At 36.4% G+C, this 18,601-nt stretch overlaps 1 protein-coding gene across 21 annotated transcripts in view; it reads left to right on the forward strand.

Annotated features, from left to right (window-relative positions):
* The window catches only part of NCOA1 (nuclear receptor coactivator 1), a 219,228-nt gene that overhangs the window by 121,543 nt on the left and 79,084 nt on the right, over positions 1–18,601 (forward strand). For all 21 annotated transcript variants that reach the window (XM_086325836.1, XM_086325842.1, XM_086325823.1 and 18 more), the window contains 3 exons: positions 1,259–1,364; positions 8,231–8,397; positions 14,463–14,560. In XM_086325836.1, coding sequence (XP_086181962.1) covers positions 1,276–1,364; positions 8,231–8,397; positions 14,463–14,560 — 354 coding nt within the window. In that variant the 5' untranslated portion in view covers positions 1,259–1,275. The remainder of the gene's footprint in view (positions 1–1,258; positions 1,365–8,230; positions 8,398–14,462; positions 14,561–18,601) is intronic.

Below are 18,601 nucleotides of genomic sequence, written 5' to 3' on the forward strand. Positions count from 1 at the left end.
GACAGGACATTGATACAAAATGAGGAGTGAAAAAGAAAAGTAAGGAATAACTTCAAGATTGCAGTCCTAGAAGCTGGAGATTTTCATGACCTTTACATCTAATATGGAGAAATTAAAAATGTGCCTCTTTGGCTACATGGAATAATAAATTCATGATTAGAATTCTAGGTATTTTTATACTGAAAAGGGGATATGAAAATGTTTGGTGTTGAGAAAGAGCTAGAGACAAAGTAAGTTTTAGGACTAGAGAAAAAGGATTTACTCAGACATGAATTAAAGCCATGTGAGAAATTCTTAAGGATCTCAACTTTACAAGCATGACTACTAACATGCAGCACTGTAGCTATTTAATAATTTTAGAAAATTTAAGGAAAAGTTAAAGATTTTTCCCATTTAACAAGAGTTTCCTCTCCTTTCTCATGGGTAGATGGAGTGGAAGAGAATGAGCAGTGTATAGTTTGGCACTAATAAAGTCTAAGGGCAGTGATGAACATAAGGCCAGAGACAGGAACCCGAGTTTTCTTAGAGATTCTATACAGAATAGTGTTGATAGGGACAGATCAGAAGGGATCTTTAAGTGCAGTCACTAGCCGGCATAGTATGTAAGAGAGACCTGGCTGGCATGCTAGGGGAAATGACTGTGTTCTCTGGCATCTATACCAAGATCCTAACATAGACTAAACACTTGATCTTTGTTGCCTGACTGCATAAACACAAGGTTAGAAGTATAGAATTCAAAGTTGGTAAGTACAGTTCAAAATCCAAATCTAGTTCATCGCTTTAACTTTTAATTATATATGTATTATGTCTTTTTCTCTCAATATAAAACCTCAAACCTTAGGAGTAAAAAGTTGCTTTAAGTCCTTTTCAAAGTAGTCTAAAATAAATAAATAAATAGGTAATTTCTGATTCTTATAGAGTCATTTTTTTTTGCATTTACATATGAAGTGATTTTTCTCTTAAAAACATCTCATTGGGTATTTAATTATTCTAGCAATATTTTTATCCTAATTGATCTCTATGGTCTTATAAAGGGTGACTAGTTTTATTTTACAGGTATGGAGAAGAAAGTGTAGAAACACTAATAACTGATGGCTCTTGTGCTTTTATATAAATGTGGATGCTTTTATGATGGCTGTAATTATCCACTGAGAAAATGCAGTGTTTAGATATATTCTAACATAAAGGGAGCTTTCTGTCTCCTTACGGTTGGAAAGTTCATTAGGAAAGATTTCTTATCATTTTCCTTCCTTTTTAGGTGTGAAGTTTTTCAACATGAGTGGCCTTGGGGACAGTTCATCTGACCCTGCTAACCCAGACTCACATAAGAGAAAAGGGTCACCATGTGACACACTGGCATCAAGGTAGGAACACTCTTTTTCTTATTTCTGGCAGAGCTGCTTTACCATTTTCACTGTCACTTTTGAGCTTGCTTCATCTGTAAGTTTACCAGCCTTCCCTGAGTCCCTCATACTCACCATGTTCTCTTCCTTCCCCAGGGCTGGTTTGCTCCCTCTAGATTTACTATATTCAACACCTGTGCATTCTCCAAGTATCAGTTTAGTCATTATTTTTTAAAAGGGAGCCTTCTCTTCCTTCCATAACTACTAGGTCAAACCTCCCCTATTCGTATATGTATTTCACATGTATTTTTAGAGCTATGATCCATAATTTCAGGGTTTTACTAGCTTGTGTACTTATTTAATGAGTTCCATGGCTTCTCTGCTGCATGCTGTACTGCTGTAAGAACTTTGTCCTTGCTCACCATTTTATCCCTAGTTCCCAGCACAATGTGTAGCTTATATATAGTAAGGCCACAGAAAGTATTTGGCAAAGGAATAAATAAATCCACTGTACATTTTTAAACTGCCATCTCCATACATTATGGTATTAGTGGAACAAAGAAATAAATTGTTAATATCAGGATTTTAAAGAATGAGTTTTTTTGGAATTAAATATCTCTGTTTTAACAGAACCTGGTCATCTGAAATAGGCAAAAGAGAGTTATTGCTAAGGAGGCTCTAATAAATGCCAGATAAAGATAGAACTTCAGTCAGATCAAAACAGCAGCTTCCTACCCGAGAGAAGAGTGGGGGTTTTATTCCACTCACCTCTGAGGATCTGGAACAAAGTCTCTCAACCTCCAAACTATTGACATTGTGGACAAGATAATTCTTTGTTGTGGGAAGCTATCCTGTATGTTGTAGGATGTTTAACAGTATCCCTGGCTTCTACACAATTAGACACCAATAGAATTTTTATATCAGTTATGATACCAAAATGTCCTTCCAGTTACGATAATCAAAAATGATAATCCAAACATTTTCAAATACCCCTGGGGACAGAGAAACCAATATGGCCCCCAGTTGATAATCATTGATCAGAGTATAAAACAGCAGAAGACTCTTCTTTCATTGGATTACATGCGTTTTTCTCATGGGGCAACCAAGAAAGAATTTTTACGGGAGATTGCCAGGGTTTCAGGCTGGGGAAAGAAAAGTGACTACTTCTGTTAATGAATTCAGAGAACTGTTACAGAGCGATGGTAATCTAAGTACTCATAATCAAGCCTGTGTTGTCAGAGTTAATGTTGTTGTTTATTTCTTATATGTCAGTCCTTCTTAATTTAAGAATAAATAAATAAAAATATTGTGTTTTAGGACTTCCCTAGTAGCTCAGCTGGTAAAGAATCAGCCTGCAATGGAGGAGATCCCGGTTTGATTCCTGGGTGGGGAACATCCCCTGGAGAAGGGATATGCTACCCACTCCAGTATTTTGGGGCTTCCCTGGTGGCTTAGATGGTACAGAATCTGCCTGCAATGCAGGAGACCTAGGTTCAATCCCTGAGTTGGGAAGATTCCCCTGGAGAAGGGAACAGCTACCACTCCAGTATTCCAGCCTGGAGAATTCTATGGACTGTATAGTCCATGGGGTTGCAAAGACTCAGACATGACTGAGCGACATCCACTATTGTGTTTTACTTGAAATTTTTATTTGGGGGGAAATTTTTAATCTATAAAAAAATTAGAGACTAGGAAACTACCCACCACATGTAATTGGTAATATTTTGTCATATTCTTAGTATTTTGTTAATATATTATTGTATTTGCAGTTTTAAGTAAAAGTAGTAAAATGGTTAATGATTAAACTGATTTATCTCTAATTCTTTCAGTCTGTTTTTAATGATTATGTGTAAGTATCCATGAACAATATAGAATATTTGTTAAATTTATATATTATATAATACTGTATATATTTTTCTTTAGACATAAAGATACATAGATTTATTCATTTCTGTTAACTTTTGATAAATATTGTATTACCCGAAATACCATATTTGAAGAATCTGTTTCCCAACAGCTAGACATTCCCTATGGGTAAATAGCCTTTTTGTTACAAATTTTCATTCTTACAGCCAGCACTACAGTAAACATGAACATCCTTGTACATACCTACTATTTTATACATAAAACTTTTGTTAGAATCTGTGTACATTTTTATGTTAACTGTTTACTTACCAGATTATTCTTCAAATGACAGTCGTTGAGAGTTGCCTTTTTTCTTGCATCTTTATCTCACTATTTTTTCCTCACTTTAAGTTTTTGCCATCCTGATGGGTGTGGGGTTATAATTTTAAGTACATTTCCCTGATAAGTAGATAAGTTGATTATGATCTTTGTTTTTATTGCTCTTTATATTTTCCCCTCTGTGAATTACCTGGTTGTATCTCTTGCCCATATTTCTTCTTGGTAGTTTGTGCTTTCCTTTTTTTATTTGTAAGAGTTATTTTTAATTTTCTAGTTAAATTTTTACTCTTTATCGCTTACATTTGATGCAAATATCTTCTCCCAACCTGTTGATATCCCTTAGAACCTAGGATATTCATGTCAAGCTTTTTAGGGTCTTGTCAAGAATTTTCCCCACTATTTCAAGGCCTTAAATGTATTTTTATACATTTTCTTCTAATATGCATTTAGAATTTTAAATAAGCATTTACATTTGTGGGATAAAAATGTAACAACCTAAATTTCTTTTCCTATATGGAATGTCAGTGGCTGTAACATATCCATTCCCTGCTTTTGTGCTCTTTACCTTCATCAGAAACCAAGTTCCTGCATAGATAGGGATCTGATCTGAGCCTTCGTATGATAGTTGCCATGCTCTCTGATGGGGCAAGTCACTCTTCCTTGTTATTTTTCAAAATTGTTGTTCCTGTTCTTGGTTCTTTACTCTCCCGTACAGATTTTAGAGACAGTTTTTTGTTTCCCTTGATTTTTTTTCCTTGCTGGGATTTGAATTAGAATTCCGTTTGCTTTTATAAATTAAATTGGAGAGAACTGACAGCTTTATTTTGTAAATTCTAGAGTGTTGTTATTCATGAATATAAAGGCTTCTCCTTTATTCAGTTCTTCATTGTTCTTAAATAATAGTGTATAATTTTCCCCTTTGAATGTCTAGCCCATCTTTAGTTAGATATATTCCAGGGTACCATAGGATTTTTATTGCTTTTAGGAATATCATTTTGTCTATTGCATTTTCTAATTGGCAGTTATTCGTGTATAGGAATGCTAATGATTTGGGGATTTTGATCTCATATCCATCCATTGTTCTAAGCTTTCTTATTTGTTTTAATGGCTTTTATCTGCAAGTCGTCTTTGATGTGTGTGTGTGTGTGTGTGTGTGTGTGTCTATAATCACATCATGATGAATATAAAAATTTTTATTTATATATATGCATATATTTCTCTTCTTAATTGTCTTAAAAATTATTATCCTTGCACATTTGCTTTAAAAATATTTGAAAACATAGTCTTTGTCAGGTTTATAAGTATGGGCTTCAATTTTAATTAAGTGATTTTTTTTTAATTTAGTTAACTGAAATTTTGTGATTTTGAAATTGATGAATTTGTACATGATTACCACCTTAGAATGTTTCTTTTGATTTTGTTATTGTACACTATCACTCCAAACAGATTGCGAACTAATTAATTATAAAGAGCATATGTTAGACCTCAGGGTATTGCCAGCCCTGTGTACAGAAGTTCTAGCTAGGGCAGCTTCTCAGTAATTGTTTGGTGGGGTGAGACGTCTCAAATATCCTTCCTGTTACCTCTCCATTTCTTAACTCTTCTGGGAGAAATGAGAATTAAAATGCCAGCTTTTAAATGGTGGGTAGCTGTGGGCAGTGCTTATTTAACATTAACAATTCAACAAGTGCTTTATTAAATACCTACTATTCAGCCAGCACCATGTGCTTGATGTTTGAAGGATGTAAATATGAAATATGTTTCCTGTCTTCAAGGAGCTTACAAATCTAGTCATGCCACTCATTCTCTTTCTTAAACCCTTCTGGGCTCTCCTTTGCCCTGAAAATAAATAATCATAATCAAAGTGATGATAATAGATAATATTTGTTGAGCTAATGGTATGTGGCAGGAACTCTGCAAAACATTTCTATGTATAATATCATCTTTTTTAATCCTCACAAATCCCTAGGAGGTAATTAATGTCATTATCCCTATTTTACAGATAAAGAAATGGAAGCTTAGAGAAGTTAAATTGCTGTTAAGTAACTTGTCCAGGGTTACTTAGCTAGTAAATGATAGAGGAAGTTTGAACTTGTGTTTGTAAGCAATCTCCTGTGCTCTTTATTATGGTGTATACAAGAGCCCTGGTGAACTGACTGGACCCTCATCTCCTGCCCTTCTGTTTCTAATCATCTATAATTCAACTATCTTGAGCTACTTATTTTTGCTCTTACTTTTACCTTTGAAAAAGCTGTTTTTTCCTTTTAGGAAACTAGTCTCTCCCTACATTAGGTTTAGACATCTCATTCTCTCAATCTAGGTGCCATCTCTGTGTGCTTCTGTAGTATTGTAAATTTGTCACATAGTAGCTTCTTTGTTCTCCCACTTATTGGAGGCTACATCTACTTTACTCCTGGGTTGTCAGGACACAGTACCTGGTTATCTGGCACATAATATAAGTATGGGAGCATTTGTTGAAAAAGCTGCTACTGCTGCTAAGTCGCTTCAGTCGTGTCCGACTCTGTGCGACCCCATAGACGGCAGCCCACCAGGCTCCCCCGTCCCTGGGATTCTCCAGGCAAGAACACTGGAGTGGGTTGCCATTTCCTTCTCCAATGCATGAAAGTGAAAAGTGAAAGTGAAGTCGCTCAGTTGTGTCCGACTCTCAGCGACTCCACGGACTGCAGCCTACCAGGCTCCTCCGTCCATGGGATTTTCCAGGCAAGAGTACTGGAGTGGGGTGCCATCGCAATGAGGTTAAAAAAAAAAGATACAATACTTGAGAAGTTAACTTGCACTAACTAGCATGTACATAGTATCAGTGGAAGTAAAGTGGGTTAGTGAGAGGAGAAATGTAGGTGGCCCAAAGCAATGAAGATGTCTTTTCTGTTAAGGTAGAATTTCTTTTTCTCATCTCCACCATTCCTTCAGTTTTTAACTGTATTTGAAAAAAATCTGTTCTCATTTTCTCTTCTTGCTTATTAGTTATTTCATTTCATGGTGATTCTCCTAGTCTCTTTCTTAGGTCATTTTATAGACACCTTACCATTTCATTACTTTTAGCTTCTTGCTTCCTTTATCACCTCTCTGTCTGAGCTTCCCCAATTCTATTACTTTTATTTTTCCTTTACTCAACAATGGTTTCCAGAACTTCAGTTTTACATAAAACTTAATGTTAAAAACAGATTTGGGAGTTCCACGAAATGAATCCAATTTATTCCAGTTGGTATTTAGACCAAGAGGTTTAAGCAAGTCATACTTTAGACTGAGTCTCCTAAGTAAACCTAGTGTCAATTAGTTTCTCTAAGGTAAAATCAAATATGTGTGTGTGTGTGTGTTATGTTATTCATTTTATTCATGCCTCATTTTCAATATCTTGTTGTGAAATTTGTCAGAATATCTCACTGTACATTCTTGCCTGGGAACATTGTAAGATAAAGTCTTACTGAGTAAAATAGGATTAATTCCTTAATGAAAGATTTAAAATTTAAGGATAGAATGTGTGATTGTTATAGTTTTAAAATTTGGCTTTATTTTGGGATGTGTGCCATTTTGTACTGTTTTGTCTTATGTAGATAAATACATTTGACCTTTGTTAACTTGGTTCTTTTCAATTTAACCATGCTGTTATGTAAATGCTATTGCTTTTATAGGTTTTTTAAATTATGAAAAGTAAGTGATAGTTTAATTGTTGCCAGTTAAGAATTGTTTAGCAACTGGTTTTTCCCTCTTTAACCTCTTTTTTTAATACCATTTTTATATGGAATCAAATGATTTTGATTGATGCTTATAAAACTGAAAGCTACTTGTGAGCAAATTTTCTTTCTATATTAGTTTGATAATAGAAAAATTCACTGAAAGTAATGCTGTATTGTCTTTGTATGTGTTAATAAAATTAAGTGCCTGATGACTTGGTTAAATAAACAAGGGGTAAACAAAAATGAACAATATTCACTTACTACATTTGAGTGAATGTAAAATGCTAGTTGTTTGCACTGTTATCCTTTATTCTTATTATTTTCCTTTAAGATAAATTGAGTTTGATTTTGTTTACTATATAATGAGAGCTTATAAGCGGATTTTTTTTTTCTATTTCTTTACGACAAAGCAGTATATGAGAGACATTGTTCTTTGTACCTCTGTCTCTAATTAATAATTTACTATTCTTTTTATTTTACTTTTTGGAAGCATTTTTTTTTTCCCTTTTGATAGGGATCAAGTAATGGTCTGATTATTATAGGAATCAAGATTTTATCAGATTTCCAATTATAATTTCTTTGAAATCTGAGTAGTCAGCCTGCTTAATTTACAACAAACTTATTTGAAAATTCAGATTTTCTATTTTTAGGGAATTATTATTTAGAATGCCTAATAATTTCAAATGTAACTAGTATATGTACTGTCTGGTTCTTTTACTATCTAGTATTTACTGGTTATTTGAAAGATTCATTGTATATATATCATTGAGGAATACATGTGTGATAGCAGTCATTCTCTTTATGTATTTTAGCCAGAATTGTTTTCTGCTCTTTGGTATTTTGTAGTATGTTTTTCAGATACAAATTTAGATTTTTTTCTAAATCTGGCTTTACATTCTAGATGAAAATAGGAATCGCTGTAAATATGTAAATATCAAATACTTGATCAGAGAAGGAAATATGGTGGTAGAAATGTACAGTAACTGGATTTTCTCTGTGTAACAGCACTGAAAAGAGGCGCAGGGAGCAAGAAAATAAATATTTGGAAGAGCTAGCTGAGTTATTGTCTGCCAACATCAGTGACATTGACAGCTTAAGTGTAAAACCAGACAAATGCAAGATATTGAAGAAGACAGTCGATCAGATACAACTAATGAAGAGAATGGAACAAGGTAGGAAAATAAACAGAAAAACCCTCTGGCTGTGTTCTTTGTTATTAAGACATTTATAATATGTGATTTTACTTTTTATTATTAAGAAATGGAATTAATTTTGTAATTTTATTAAAGAAGCAGTTTTGGGTAGATGTTATTTATTTTAGAATGTGAATCTGAAACCCTTCTTTTACCACAAAGTGGCTTGTTATCTTGAGAACTGGTTACCTTGAAACTTTTGAAACCCAGAAGAGTCAGATAAAACTTAGTGACTCAACAGTAGCAATCATATGGAATTAAGTCAGGAGATACACATTGTGGTGTCGGACCCAAGGCTCTGCGTAGCGTTGAAAGACAGCAGCTCAGAGGTAGGAGAGTCCCTCCACCTGAATTTAAGCTTATCTCTACCTTGGCTGTGGTTGGGGGGAGCAGCCTTCTCTGAGAAAGTGAAGAAGTGAAGTGAAGTCACTCGCCTGCCAGGCTCCTCTGTCCTGGGATTTTCCAGGCAAGAATACTGAAGTGTGTTGCCATTTCCTTCTCCAGGGGATCTTCCCAACCCAGGGATCGACCCCAGGTCTCCCACACTGCAGGCAGACTCTTTACTGTCTGAGCCACCAGGGAAGCTCTGAGAAAACCCTGATTTATTTTTATGGCTCATGTTTATACTATTTGTATTTACTGGGGACTCCACACCATACAACCCCTGGGTTGCTTACCAGAAACAAAGGCAAACGCTTTGAAGGAACATCACCATACTGCACCCGATCAGATTCCCAGAGGAAAAAGTGCTCCTGAGGGAGATTGTGTGCTATAAACTTACATAACACAAGAAATCATCTGCAGTGAGTAAGAACACAAACAACAAACAGAAGGAATAGACCCCGAAGAACTACACGCTAGCAGCAGCAATGTGAAAAGACTGAACAAATGGTCTGTTTTAAAATGGTTAAAGTGATAGGATTTTACGATTTTAGGGGCTGATTCAGCAGACAGGAGACACTGGTATTCTAGGTCTTCGGAGGGGAGAGCCACCCAGAGACTGTATGGCCCCTTCCCTGCTGGATGTGGACACCCGGACCGACTGGCTCATCCTCCCTCAGCCGAAGATGGGAGGATTCCGAAGATGGGGAAATGGAGTAGTCCAAAGGGAAGGACACGTGGACACTGACACTGGTATCGGTCCCCAAAGGAAGAAGTCAGGTCCTTGCACTGTCCACACCCTTCACACAGCTGCCAGTCAGGATTTTAGTACCTTACTCTTTAATGTGAATAAAAATCCAGGTATTTGAGGAAAGTCTGTAATATAAAAGAGAATAAATCAAGCAAACAAAAGGGAAAGAAAGGAACTCAGAGGAAGCAGAGATGATACAGGGAGCAAAAGAAAAATGTAAAGCCATCCAACACTCTTTCACTGACAAAAGGGAGGATATATCATCTATAAAATGCTTTAAAATGAAACATTCAAAACAAATAACTTTTGGAACTTAAAATCAGGATTGCTGAAAAAAACTTTACCCTATTACCTTGTTTTCTACTCTTTCTACTCCCCTCATGGTGTCGCCTGCAGCCGTTCCAGGCACGTTTGCCTCAGGTCTTTGCACTTGCTCTTCTCTGTCTGGAATGCTCTTCCCTGGATGTACATAAAGCTTACACCCGTATCCCTTTTATGTCGTGGTTCAAATATTTTTTCTAAGTGAACTTGTCCCTCACTAACCTATCTAACACACATACACATGTGTGCATACACACACAAACACCTTTCTACATCTTCCTTGATTTATTTTCCCCACAGTATTTATTACATCTAACATATTGTACATTTTGTTTGTTTATTGTCTGCCTACCCTCACTGGAGCTTCATGAGAGCAAAGGTTTTTGTTTGTTCACCACTGTGTCCTTAATACCTAAAGCAGTTCTTGGGTACATAGTACGCTTTTCAGTGACTCTTTGTTGAATAAAAGGATAAAGTGTTGAAAGACAATTTGAAGAAATCCCTTAGAAAGTAAGATAAAAAAGCAAGAGAAAGATAAGGGGTAGAACATATCATTAGTCCCAGGAGAAAAAAAAAAAAAACAGGCCAACTAGAAGGGAAGAAATTATAAGAAGTAATAACAAAAACAAAAAAATTCTCAGAATTAGAGGCTATGGGTTTCCAGATGGAAAGCATACATGTCATGTGCAGCACAATGACTGAAAAAGAAAGAAGAAGACCTCACACCAATACATGATTTCCAGACACCAGAGAGAAAAAACAAGAGAAAGGAAAAAAACAGACACATACTGGGTTACTTTCAGAAGGATCCAGATTTCTAAATAACAACACTGAAAATGAGGATCCTGAACCTAAAATTATGCGTTCATCCAAATGAAGTATGGGTACAAAATAAAGACAATTTTCAGACATTTAAAGCCTCAAAAATGTTATCTCCTATGTACTTTTTTTCAGAAATATCTATCAAGGGCTTCCCAGGCAGTTCAGTGGTTAAGGCTCTACTTCCAATGCAGGGAGTGTGGGCTCAATCCCTGGTCAGGGCACTAACATCCCACATGCTGCATGGTGCAGCCAAAAAATAAAAATTAAAAAGAAATATCTATCAAGACCAAGGTAGCAAACCAAGAAAGAAAGGCATTGGATCTTAACCCAGGGAAACCGTGGAATCATAACAGAAGAAAGGTAAAAGGAAACCAAGGGTTACAGTTGAGCAGCAGACTAAAGAAGTAGCCAGTCCCAATTGGAGGAGGCAAACAGAGGACTCCAGGAGGAGTCTTTCCATGGGGGAAAAAATGGGACTCATAGAAATATATGATGACTGAGCAAATTGAGAGGAACTTTTCAGTCTGGTGGAGAGTTTGGAGATGAGTCAGACTTCACAGAAAAACTAAAACATAAAACATGAGAACTGTAAATTATAGTACATACCTTGACTCATTTATGGACTGTATGTAGCCATAGTAACATAGATATTAAATACTGACTGCTCTAAAAATTATTGTAACTATATTAGGAGGATGGAAAGAGGGAAAGTGTGTGTCTAGTCTAGATGGTTGATGTAAGTAAATTATGATAGCATGTTAATAGATTGTCTAACATGGACACAATCAGGATATAGCAAATAATCATGTTATTGAAAAATAAAGAATGTATTAGTTAGGATACAGGCAAGGCTATTATAAGAGACCCAATGTACAGTGGCTTTAACAAGATAGTGTAGTTGTGTGTCAGAGGTTCAGATTCCTTCCATCTCTTGGGCTGTGCCACTCCTAGGGTATTGCCCTTACCCATGTCAAACATGGCTCACCTGTGCACGTCCCAGACAACAAGAAGGGGAAAGAAAACTGGAAGGTATGCTGCTTTGTCTTTAAGGACAAGACTCAGAAATTGTGAGTCACTTCTGTTCACAGGCCTTAGGCTGGTCGATATAGCCACTTCTAGCCACTCCTGCCTTAAGTTTTGCCTAAACTTTTACGTTTTACTTTTCATGCATGGTTACTTAATGTACTTGGCTTTGAAAGTTTATATTCTTTTGGAATTGTTTCTTTTAAAAAACAACAACAACAAAAAACCTGTCTTAATGTTACACATACATGAAATGATGAAGGAAGTGTATCTTAGAACTAGATGAGAAACTCCCATGCTATAATAATTTAAAAATAAATAACCCAATTAAATGAAGTTGCTTAGTCGTGTCCAACTCTTTGCAACCCCGTGGACTGTAGCCTACCAGGCTTTTCCGTCCATGGGATTCTCCAGGCAAGAATACTGGAGTGGGTTGCCATTTCCTTCTCCAGGGAATCTTCCCGACTGAGGGATCGAACACAGGTCTCCTGCATTGCAGGCAGACTCTTTACCCTCTGAGCCACCAGGGAAACCCAATTAAAAAATGGGCAAAGGCTCTGGATAGAAATTTCTCTAAAGAAAACATACAAATGACCAATAAGCACAGGAAAAACATACTCAATATTATTAGCCATCAGAAAAATATAAATCAAAACCACAATACAAATACCAGTTTACATTGCTAGGGTGGCTACAGTCAAAAAGACATAGCAACAAGTGTTGGTAAGGATGGAAGAAGTTGGAACCCTCATACAGTGCTGGTGAGAGTGTAAAATTGTGCATCCACTTTCGAAAACATTCTAGTAGTTTCTCAAAATATTAAAAAGGTAGAGTAATCATATAGCCCAGCAAGTCCACTTGTAGGTATATAACAAAGAGAATTGAAAACTTACACAGAAATAGAAATGTTCATAACAGCATTATTCATAGATAGCCAGTAAGTGGAAGCAAATTGTATATCTATCAACTGATCAATGGGTAAATAAAATAAGGTATACCTGTACATTGCAATATTATTTGGCAGTAAAAAGAGTTAAGTACTAATAAATGCTTTAGCATCAATGAATCTTGAAAACATTATGCTGAGCAAAAGAAGCTAGTCACAAAGGACTACATATTTTATGATTCCATTTATATAAAATGTCCAAACTAGGCAAATCTGTAGAAATAGAAAGTAGATTGGTGGTTGTCTTGGGCTTGGGAATGTTGGGAGATGGGGAGTAACTGCTAAAGGGTGTGGGATTTCTTTTGGGGGTGATGAAAGTGTTCTAAAATTTATTGTAATGGTGGTTGCACAACTCTGTGAATATACTAAAACCATTGAATCATATGTTTTAAATCCCTGAACAGTGTGCTGTGTGAATCATAGCAGAATAAAGCCGTATTATAAATACTAAATGAGATAACGTTTTATGCCCATTAGGTTCCCCAAAATTAAAAACTGTGTTGATATCAAGTATCAACATACAGAAAAACAATACCACTTGTATGTTACTGGTAGTACAGCCTCTTTGGAGAGTAATTTGTCAAACTTAGGTAATGTTGAAAATATACAGGACCTGCAATCCAGCAATTTCACTTCTAGTGTTTACCCTAAAGAAGTTGTCACAAATATGCCAAAGAGAAAATACGGAAAATAGTTTATTATAGCACTGTTCGTAGTAGTCAAAAGGCCTGCCAGTAGGGGACAAGGAAGTCAACTGTGGGTTATTCATGCAGCAGTTCAAATGAATATATCAAATTTATAAGTATCAGTATAGTTAAATCTCAAACATAATATTGAGTGGAAAAATAAGTTGAAAAAGTCTGTATGTTTTTATATAAACATTAGACACAAAACAGTACTGTATTTGTAAGATGATACATATATAGTTGAAGTCTGAAAACATGCTTAGAACTGCCTTCAGAATAGGTTACTTCTGGAAAGGGACAGAGGTGGAATGGTGGTGGAGCTGTAGTTCTGTTTGTAGCATTTTATTTATTTAAAAAAGAAAGACTTGAAGCAAATAATGTTTACATCTGTGAAAAATGAATGACGGCTGTGTGAATGTAGCTGTGTCACTTTATGTAATTTTTGTAGTATTTGAAATATTTCATATTTTAAAGTGAAAAAATGAATCTCTGTATTCAGTAATACCATATTTGTTTTTTCTGGTGAGCTAACCAGTCTGACCGATTGGAAACTTTTATATAAGTATTGTTGCTACTTTAAGACAATGGTTGGACTTTTCAACATCTCCACACAAAAGAATTCCAAATTATTTAGCAGCTGTTGTTTTATCAATCAGATCATCATGACATGAAGGTGAAAGTTCATGCAGGCTCACAGAGTCGTATCTTCACTCTCTCTTCAGTGGCAATTGATCAGCTCAGAAAAGGAAAAAGAAAAATATAGGAATAATTATTCTTTTACAATTTGCCCATTTTTAAAAAAACTTTTGGTGTAGACTTTTTTTAAAAAGGTTATATATTTATACCATTTTTTCTATTTGTTGGACACTGTACTTGATAGGTCAGAAAATTCAAATTTTCCTGTTGCCACTTATTAGTTGTAAGATTACGTCACCTTTGTGAACCTCCATTTTATCATCTATAAAATGAGTATAATTAAGATTAAACGTAAAAGTGCCTAGATAATGAATAAATGTTATTTGAATCTGAAACCAGGTGCATTTTCTCTTCATAAACTTGACGTTGTAGAAATGAGCTCCTTTCAGATGTGTGACTTTTTGTTTCTTTGTTACAGAGAAATCAACAACTGATGATGAAGTACAGAAGTCAGACATCTCATCAAGCAGTCAAGGAGTGATAGAAAAGGAATCCCTGGGGCCTCTTCTTTTAGAGGTAGATGTTCTCATTGACTCAGAAAGTGATCAGAATCTTTGTTCTAGCCAATCTGATTTTTTTCTTTATCTTCCTTACATTTTACATCCAATTAATAAATCATAAAACAAAGTAAAATTTTAAATAACTTTTAATGATTATTTTAATCTCAGAAACTATTTTGACAGTTGTTATTATTTCAGAATCAAATGTGAGAAACAGACATGAAAAATTTTCATAAAGACATTCTAATGGTCACATGTAAACTGAAGAAAACTGTCTGGCTTTGCTGTTTCTTTATGGCAGTTAGGACTAACTGGGAAAATAAAATTTCTGGAATTATTTAGCTAGCTAGTGCTAATTCTACTGTGCTGTGTGCTTAGTTGCCCAGTTGTGTCTGACTCTTTGCAACTCCATGGACTGTTGCCCGCCAGCTTCTCTGTCCATGGGGATTCTCCAGGGAAGAATACTGGAGTGGGTTGCCATGCTCTCCTCCAGGGGATCTTCCCAATCCAGGGATGGAACTCAGGTCTTCCAGATTGCAGGCAGATTCTTTACCGCCTGAGCCACCAGAGAAATCCAGTTCTGCTGTAGGATTTTACTTCTGAATAAGGGATGCCTCACCTTGTTACAGTAGGTGTTTTCTGACTAAGAATTTTTTAACTATTTATGTGACCATTATAAGGGAACTTACTATTTTAACAACTCTCTGTCACACTTTTTAAAATGAAGAACTTTTAATCTTGAATTACTTTGTAGCTACTGTGTAATATTCACCTGTTTTTTCCTGTCTAATCTTTATTCCCTCTGTTCTCAACACGGATGTTTTGTTTCCAAGCAGGTTCGTCACCTTAAGTGCTCCCTGCCATGCATGAATGTTTAAAAACATATATATGTGTGTATATATACATGTATTCCCCACAAATTAGGCTTTTCTATCTCTCGGCCTAATTTTATTTTTTATATATCTATATTTATTATATACATACATGTACATAGCTATAAATATGTGTATTTAAATCATGCATGTATTTTTATATATATCTAAAATAAATTCTTCTTTCCTATCCCACCTCAAGGTCCTTCTTTCTGGTTAAGTCTTGCTAACACTCAGACTTGTATAGGTCTCTTGATTTTCTAACTTCTTTATACACTTTTTCCTATTACCCAAACTAATCCTCTGTTCTTGAAGTAAATACAATTCCCTCTACCAACACCACTAATTTGAGAATATTCTCAGCATTCCCTCTTTTGTAAAACTTCTTCATAATCCTCTTTTATAAAACTATCTCTTCTTCTCTCTGGCTGCTCGTTAGCCTTATTTTCCCAGGTTTCTTTTTCTTGTAGTTCAGTTCAGTTCAGTCACTCTGTCATGTCTGACTCTTTGAGACCCCATGGACTGCAGCACGCCAGGCTTCCCTATCCATCACCAACTGCCAGAGCTTGCTCAAACTCATGTCCATTGAGGTGGTGATGCCATCCAACCATCTCATCCTCTGTTGTCCCCTTGTTCTCCTGCCTTCAATCTTTCCCAGCATCAGGGTCTTTTTTTATGAATCAGTTTGTCACATCAGGTAGCCAAAGTATTGGAGCTTTAGCTTCAGCATCAGTCCTTCCAATGAATACTCAGGACTGATTTCCTTTAGGATTGACTGGTTTGATCTCCTTGCAGTCCAAGGGACTCAAGAGTCTACTCCAGCACCATTGTTCAAAAGCTCAGTTTTCTTTATGGTCCAACTCGCACATCCATACATGACTACTGGAAAAACCATAGCTTTGACTCTCTTTCTTTATCTGCCTCTTCAGTGTTAGCTTCCCCCAAGTTCTTTTGGCTTTTTTCCTTTTGTTTTTTATTCTGTACACATTTCCTGGACCGTTTTATCAATATCTGTATCTTTGTCTATATGATGTTTTCATATGTGTGTATGTCTGTTAAAATACCAATGAGGGCTTTCTGATTTGAAACAGCAGACACCAATTCTGACTAAGTTAAGCAGATGTGGGCTTTCCTTATAGCTCAGCTGGTAAAGAATCTGCCTGCAATGTGGGAGACCTAGGTTTGATCCCTGGGTTGGGAATATCCCCTTGAGAAGGGAAAGGCTACGCACTCCAGTATTCTGGCCTGGAGAATTCCATGGACTGCATAGTCCATGGGGTTGCAAAGAGTCCAACACGACTAAGCGACTTTCACTTTCACTTAACCAAATGTGAATTCATTGGGATGCTATTTTGATACACAGAACCATGCTTAGAAATAAGGTGAAACTAAGGCATCTTGGTCTTCCTTGGTAGCTTAGTTGGTAAAGATTCCACATGCCATGCAAGAGACCTGGGTTCAATCCCTGGGTTGGGAAGATTGCCCTGCAGAAGGAAATGACATCCCACTCCAATATTCTTGCCTGGAAAACCCCATGGTCAGAGGAGCCTGGTGAACTACAGTCTAATGGGTTCAAAAAAGACTTGGACACAACCTAGAAACTAAATCATCAAGGCATCTTAAGGAGGCTAGAAAGCAGGAACTATACAAATGGTCTCTTTGAAAGACCCTTCTGGACAGTGCCCTGCTGCCAGAATGAATGTGTTCTAGCCATGCACATTCTGATTATAATTCTTCTCAAGGTTCACATTTAGGGAGGAAGTTTCCCAATGGCCTGAGTAAGAATCCCATGAGACTTTATTAAATGGGGAAGAAGTAACTCCTCAAAGGAAATCAGACATTCTCTGAAAGAGGAAAAGGTAATTATAGTTAAAAACAAATAAGCAAAAACCAAATGATACGATATGTACCTGTAAGTCACACAGGTATATCTTTAGCCCAGATCTCTCTTCACAGCTTCCCTTTCATTATATCCTATTGCCTTTTCAGCCTATTTCAGGATATTTCTCCATCAGAAAGTTCCTCAGTCATTTCAAAATATAACATTCCTAAAGCTAAATTTATAATTGATCCCCTCATTGCCTAATTTTTTTAAAAAGTCAAAAAATTTAAAACTTGGTTTTTTCCCCCCTTGAGTCCCCTTTGTCTAGGAAAGGCATCTATCTACCGGATCCCTGAAGTCATTAATGAAGGATCACCCCTTGTGCTTGTTTCCACAGCTGCTAGAGGTCCCCAGATGCTGTTTGTTCTGCATTTGTAGATTTCTCTTCTGTCACTTCCACTGCCATTGCCTTGATCCAGGCTCGCATTTGACCTGGAGTATCACAATAGCATTGCAGTTTGTCTGCCTACTTCCAGTCTACATGCCACACCCACTGCCAGAAGGATCTTTGTTAAAGCAGATCATGTCACTCTCCTGCTTAAAAACACTACTTTCAAAATAATCCCCATGGCTTTTTTGGGGGGAGGAGGGAGGTAATGGTGCTTTACTTTGAAGCTTTAAAAAAAATAACTTTTTATTATTAAGTATAACACAGATATGACAAGTGTGTACAAGGTGATTTTTTTTTTTTAACCTCTGAGCTGTTTCCTCTGTTTGAATGTTCTTTCCACCCCTTGTCCCCCCGAGTTATTGCTCTGTGTCCTTTAGGCCTCGGCTCAGGTGTCATTGAGCCTCCTCCCAGGAAACTTTACCCACAACAGCCATTCCTTTGCCCAATTGGGATCTGTGCGTAACCTTTTTGAACGCCTCTATTGTACTACACTGTGACTATGTGTACTTGTCTTTTTCCCTCAGAGACTATAAAATTGTTGAGAATGTGTGTTTTATTCCCAGAACTTTGTCCAGTGACTGACACTTAGTGATACTCAGGGAAGCTTGTGTAATCATTTAAAGCAAGGGCTCTGTGAGAAGCCCTGGCCAGTGCAAACCTGCGTTGAGACCTAGGGTGGTCCTCTTCAAAGGCTGATATCCTGGGAAGAGAGAAAAACTTTTCCAGCTGATGATGCCATACTGAATGGAGTGGCATTTGTTATCATCCCCTGTGTGTAGCTCAGTGTCAGCCCAGCTGTGAGAACTTGGAGAAATAGGAAGATGCCTTCCCAGCAGCATACTTGGAAATTAATTATATGCACAACACATGAAGGAAACTTGTAGAATAAGAACAAATATTAGCAGGTTATAT

The sequence above is a fragment of the Bos grunniens genome, chromosome 11 (assembly GCF_055505025.1).
Source record: "Bos grunniens cultivar Pamir isolate PY7600 chromosome 11, Bosgru_T2T1.0, whole genome shotgun sequence".
In the NCBI taxonomy this organism is placed as follows: domain Eukaryota; kingdom Metazoa; phylum Chordata; class Mammalia; order Artiodactyla; family Bovidae; genus Bos; species Bos grunniens.